This window comes from Solanum tuberosum, unplaced genomic scaffold (assembly GCF_000226075.1).
Source record: "Solanum tuberosum cultivar DM 1-3 516 R44 unplaced genomic scaffold, SolTub_3.0 scf00343, whole genome shotgun sequence".
Classification (NCBI taxonomy): Eukaryota; Viridiplantae; Streptophyta; class Magnoliopsida; order Solanales; family Solanaceae; genus Solanum; species Solanum tuberosum.
In genome coordinates this window covers 559,029-565,242 of record NW_006239267.1, presented here as the reverse complement: position 1 = coordinate 565,242, position 6,214 = coordinate 559,029, and the positions used below count along the sequence as shown (strand labels likewise).

The 6,214-nt window shown below is 32.7% G+C and overlaps 1 protein-coding gene across 2 annotated transcripts; it reads right to left on the bottom strand.

Moving 5' to 3' along the window:
- Positions 1 to 849: 849 nt before the first annotated feature.
- LOC102596607 (ADP,ATP carrier protein, mitochondrial-like) lies at positions 850 to 4,479 on the bottom strand. Of its 2 annotated transcripts, XM_006361155.2 has the most exons (4): positions 4,373 to 4,479; positions 2,114 to 2,624; positions 1,624 to 1,998; positions 850 to 1,428 (listed from the first exon to the last, which is right to left on the bottom strand). In XM_006361155.2, exons 2-4 carry the CDS (start codon positions 2,603 to 2,605, stop codon positions 1,132 to 1,134), a joined length of 1,164 nt encoding a protein of 387 aa, XP_006361217.1. In that variant the 5' UTR covers positions 2,606 to 2,624; positions 4,373 to 4,479; the 3' UTR covers positions 850 to 1,131. The 2 variants fall into 2 exon arrangements, with proteins under 2 accessions (XP_006361217.1, NP_001275490.1); NM_001288561.1 differs by lacking the exon at positions 4,373 to 4,479 and having other exon boundaries at positions 1,132 to 1,428; positions 2,114 to 2,605.
- Positions 4,480 to 6,214: the final 1,735 nt, after the last annotated feature.

Genomic DNA, 6,214 nt, shown 5'->3' with positions numbered 1-6,214 from the left:
ATTGCACATAGGAGTAACAAAATTTTGAACAATTATATTCTAAATACTTCCATAAAAATTGAGTGTGACATATAAGAAATAAATTGAATATTCCCTCTATTCCTATTTACTTGTCTATTTTTGACTTAATATACCTATTAAGAAAAATAATACTAATTGATATAGTGAATTTACCATTTTACCTCTATTAATTGATAGAATTTCAAAATCAATCTACTCATTACAGAGGTTCTACCTTTTTTTCAACAACATTAACTCTCTAAATAAATTAAAGATATAATAGGTAAAAAATATTGTCTTTTCTTAATTTGTCAAAAATAACAAGTAAAAAATTAAAATTAGACAAGTAAAAAGCAACAGATGAAGTATGTGAGAAAGAGTTGATTTCGAAATATTAACCTCTGTTAACTTTGCCCTATACGAACTTTTAAATTCATGGTTCTGAAGATACATAACATTTGCATAATATAAGAAATTTTGAAACATGTACCTTTTTAAAGATAGATGTAAATTGAACAATTTTTAATTTTTGAAACGAAGTAGACGAGAAATAAATTCACAAACTAAAAATTGAATGGGAAAAAGTACATAAAATTTGGTTCTTACTCTTTTGCTAAACATCTCTTGCTCTATGTGTATAATCAATACTAACATTTAATTTCTAAAGAAGTCCTATACGAAATTTAATTGTTTAAACTTCAATTTGGAGACAATCATCCCTTTTTCAAGCTCAAGCTTATGTAGAATTTTAAAGGACATTGCACAACAGAAGTAAAGAGTAAAACAGAGCTATGATGACATTATCATAAGCTAAATATAAAGATAAATATGAAAAAATGACAGTAAAAGTATTTAACTATCAGATGAATCATATCTGAATTTAATTCAATCAAAAATTGATTATTAGAATCTGTAAACTCTGCTGTGAGTATAAAGGTCTGCATGACAAAACACCTTAAAACAAGAGAATGATTAATTGCAGGTTCAAAGTTCTAACCCGCTCTAAAATTTTAAATTATTTCAAAACGGATTGGGAAAAAACGTAAAATATCCCAACCCTAAATGGAACTTCAATAAGAAGGATTTTCATCATCACCATAATCTAATTCTAAAAAGACGTTAATGTCTGAATTAGCCACCACCGGAGCCATATTTCTTTCCAAAGACGATCACCTGAAGCTTGTCATAACCAGCCAACACACCAGCACCAGCAACGGCACGGAGGACGTTGGCACCAGCACCTTTAAACAAAGATTTGGGACCCTCATTCTTAAGGATTTGGTTGAATGCATCGAACGAGCTCTTGTACTTCACTGCCTCACCAGATGTCATCATCATTCTTCTCCTAACTGTGTCAATAGGGTACGATGCAAGACCAGCACCATTGGTGATAAGCCATCCAAGAGCAAAGCTAGCAAAGAAACTATCCTGCAACCATCAAGAGAATAAAAAAATAGAATGAAGTCATATTCCAACCATAACATCCTAAAACCCAACTCCAAAGTAACAGGCAACAATCTCCAAGTATTGTAAGCATCTGAACATAACTATCAACATATGATATCATCACAAAATAGCAAACTAGCAATATGGGAAAATACCAAAAATAGATGGATAACTAACCTCCATTTTTCCAGTCAACAGCACTGGCTTCAATGAATCATACATTCCGAAGTACAAACCACGGTACACAATGATACCAACACATGAAATGTTAAACCCACGGTACAAGCCAGCAACTCCATCAGATTTAAGTGTCTTTCTGTAGACATCAACCAACCCATCAAATTGTCTGCCACCACCTCCCTTCTTTGCAGCCTTGGCATCATTTGCAAGACGAGTACGAGCATAGTCAAGGGAGTAAACAAAGAGCAAAGAGGAAGCACCAGCACCACCACCAGATGCCAAGTTACCTGCAAACCACTTCCAGTAGCCATCGCGGTCCTTCTTGAAGTTGAAGAGCCTCTTGAAGTAGTCCTTAAATGCAAAGTTCAATGCCTGTGGAACACAATATTAGCCAGCATTCCATACTTCAAAAAATCAACAGAACAACCAGCACCCATCTATCTTCATATACATGAATTGTAGTATCAAATGTAAGTAAATGGTATACCTGAGTGGGGAAGTAACGAATGACATTAGCGGTGTTTCCTCTCCACAAGGCAGCAAATCCTTCATCCTTAATTGTCCTACTAAAACACTCTCCAATTCCCTTGTATGGTTCTGAGAGTCTACCAGCCTTAATCATCTCATCTTGGTTTTGGATCAAAAGCTTCACACGCTCAATAGGGGCAGCAGCAGTCTTTGACACAGCAGCAGAAACACCACCCATGAGGAAGTCAGTGGCAAACGCTGCAAGTCCTTTCTCTTGTGGAGCTTGCACAAACACTGGTGAAGCATTTGCGGCAATCAATGAGAGATCCTGTGTGGCTTGACATGTTTGTAGTCCGGCATTAGAGTAATTGCCATACGGAAAACGTCTCTGGGAGAGAGCAGGCCTTTGAATGCCCCCGTAGCGAGCATGGACATCCTGTGAAAGACTGGAGCTCAGATGCATCTGGCTAGCTACCTTCTGATAAACAGTTGGGTGCTGGTTATCTGCCATCACAGCCTAGAATAAACTCCTGCAAAGATAAAAGCAATAGACTTAGGTCTCTACACTTAACCTCAACAATTCTTCTACAAATTCATAAACAAGACTTTTAAATTCCATCTTAACCACCAAAAGACATGAAAGCCACAAACCAAATACCCAGTTGAGTTCAGCTAATTTTTATTCCCATTACTTGCCTTGGGAACTCAACAAGAGCAGAAGTCGCTAAATACTGTGCAGCAAAAAAGAAACTTATTACACCATATCAAAGTCCTAATTTCTTGCATTTCGGCATGTTTGAAATGGTATTTTTCCTTTGAACTAAAATTGTCAATGAAAACCATCAATCTTCATTCTCAATAGCAATCAGCCAAGTAAATCTTTGATGTTTGCAGTTACTATCAAACCACAGGAAAATTTAACAAGCTATTCATTTGGACATGAGAAGATGAAGATATTTATAGTTAGATGCACAAAATATATTACATACTCCCTCCGATTCAATTTGTTTGCCTAATTTTCTTGGCATGGTGTTTAAAAAGATAAAGGAGACTTTTGAAACTTGTGCTCTTAGATTAAAGAGATGTACAATGTACCAAAATATCATTTAATCTTGTGGTCATAAATATGCCACGTGAAAAGTTTGAATTAAAAAGTCGTCAAAAAAGAAAAGAGACATTTTTTTAGAGTGGACTAAAAAACAAAAAAGCAAGACAAACAAATTGAAATGGGATCTCATATAAAATGGGACAGAGAAAATAGCTTTTCATTTACAATAAATAACAAATGATATATCTTACAACAGCAAATGATGTGATCCCGTTAATCCACAGTGAGCAGTAACTGGCCCAACCCATACTAATGTTTGTAGTAAATCTCATTTCCAAGGTACAGTAATGAAGAATAAACACAATTATTATTAACTGATTTGATCTAATCTACATATTTCTGAACTAGTACATACACTAGATGAACCAATCACAAGTCTGACAACATAACTTGTGAACACAAATACCAAATCATTTACTCAATAAATAATTTTAAAAAAGAACAGTAAAAGCTTGATGTACTCTGGTAAACAGCTGGACATCTTGACACAAAATGTATACAGTTTGTTCAAATGACATACAAATGCCAAAATTCATTTTTCTTAACATCACCAAATGACAGAATACTGTATTTTAAATCACATGAATAATCCTAACCTATGTTGCTCAGACTCTTCAAAATTATAAGTTGTGTTGTGCATTTTTGAAGTGTACAACACGAGTGCAGCAACATTTTTGGAGAATCCAAGTATATAGATCTTAACTACATAACACAGACACATCAGGCCACTCTAAACGCGTTGACCAGATCAACAGTGTGTACAGTTTTTATCAAATAACCCTAACTATAGTATATACTTAAGTAACCGAATTCTAAATTATAAATCACACAACACAACTATATATTTGAATAAAAAATCGCACTACTCGTTGACCAGATCTATAGCTATATCGATAAAACAATCTCTCCTACACCAAAAACACAGCAACAGCACTGTAAAACACGAATCGGATCAACAAAACCGTAGATCCACAAACCTACAATCCATTTCCAATAAACTTACAAACAGATCTACGAAAAAAACTCAAAAATCTAGACTTATCAAAATACTACAAACCTCAAAAAGAGTAAAAATACATAAAAATCGCTATATTTCACAGATCTAAGCAGAAAAAAGTGCTAAAAGAGAATCAAAATCGGATGATAGAACGAAAGAGAAAGCTGTATTACCTACGTTCTACTAGCCTTAGAAATCGCTGCGACGAAACAGGCAATGAAGAGAAAGGAGAAGAACGAGGAGTTTGACGAAAAGAGGGTTCAAATGAGGTAAAGAGAAGGAATATATATATATATATATTGGGTGGCCAATGACCTATACAAGAGATATTTTTCATGGACTTTTTAGTAACATTTTTCCTATGCTTGGCAGCACATGCTACACTCAATTTTACTACTACGCTCTCCTCGTGTTTTGACTAAGATACAAATTTTTGGAGAAAAAAAAAATTATGGTATATAATAAACTCATTTGACTATGAGAATTATTTATTTTTACTTTATTTGAAAGTTGTCGTTTGACTATGAAAATTTTAAATATAAATTGTATATTTGGAATTATAAAAACACCCAAAATCTTGTTTTTACTTATCATTGTATAAATTTTTTTCAAATTTTACCCTTTTTTTTAATATAAAAATAATATTATTTAAATTAATTTCATGTTTTTGAGGAAAATTACAATCAAACAACTAAATTTTTTATTTGCAAAAATTCTAATCAAATACAATTTAATTTTTAAAAACTTCAAATAAAGTGCTAAAAATATACGTAATAGTATATAGGAAAAATAGTCTGATATACCCTTCAACTTTGTCATTTAGTGCTTATATACCCCTCGTTATGATTGTGGCTCATATATATCCATATTGTGATACAAATAGCTCACATATACCCTTTTCTCTAAGGGAAGTGAAAAAATAATTTAAATTTAATTTTTAATTACCTTTTTAAAAAATATATATAATTCATATGGGGTATATTTGATCCTCCTTACACGTATTTTTTTTTTGACTTTTTTGTTTTAACAACAAATTCAAATTTATCATTTTGGTGGTTAAATTTATTTATGTTTCACTAGTTTTCTTGTAAAATTTATTATAGATGCCCCAATTTTTTTTTACAAATACAAAAACTAAATTACAATATAGCCGAGAAAAAATAGTTTTAAATTATAATATAGCCACAAAAAAATAGTTTTAAATTTTTCTTTACACTAAAGAATGAAAGAAAAAATAAGAATAAGAATAAGAAACTCAAATAATGATAATCAAAGAAGTCAAAAAACAATTTATGTATGAAAGGGATTAAAATATAACTTGAACACCCCTACATGATTATTTTTTTTTGTTAAATTAAGAGTCAAAAAGATAAATTTTAGACTAATTTTTTCACTTCCGTGAGATGAAGGGTATATGTGGGCTCCTTTTGTAATGGTAGGGGTATATGTGAGTCATTTGTATAACGGTAAGGATATATATGAGTCACTTTCATAACGAGGGGTATATCAGGTCTAAATGACAAAGTTTAGGCGTATATCAGGCTCTTTTCCCTAGTATATATATAGAAGTGGCTCGAAATTAATTTTTAAGGAAATTCATTACAAAGTGAATAAGGACTTCACCAATACACAATAATATGAGTTTGTGTGTCCCTGCATGTGTGAATTGAACGAACTCCAAAGTACAACCAACTTAAGCTGGTTTCCATCGATTTTTTTAGTGTTCGGTCATTTCTAGCAAAGTCTAAAGGACATATTCGTTGTCGATTTTGGACAAAGTACAACCAACTTAAGCTGGTTTCCATCGATTTTTTTAGTGTTCGGTCATTTCTAGCAAAGTCTAAAGGACATATTCGTTGCCGATTTTGGGTTCTGATGGAAGATACTGCTGAGGTTATACACCAAGTACACACGTGATTCTGCTCTGGCAGAAGTGCACGCTCAATTCAGCTCTAGAAAAACTCCATGAGGTCCCAAAAAACTACTCATATTGGAAAGTATCCACTCTTTATATA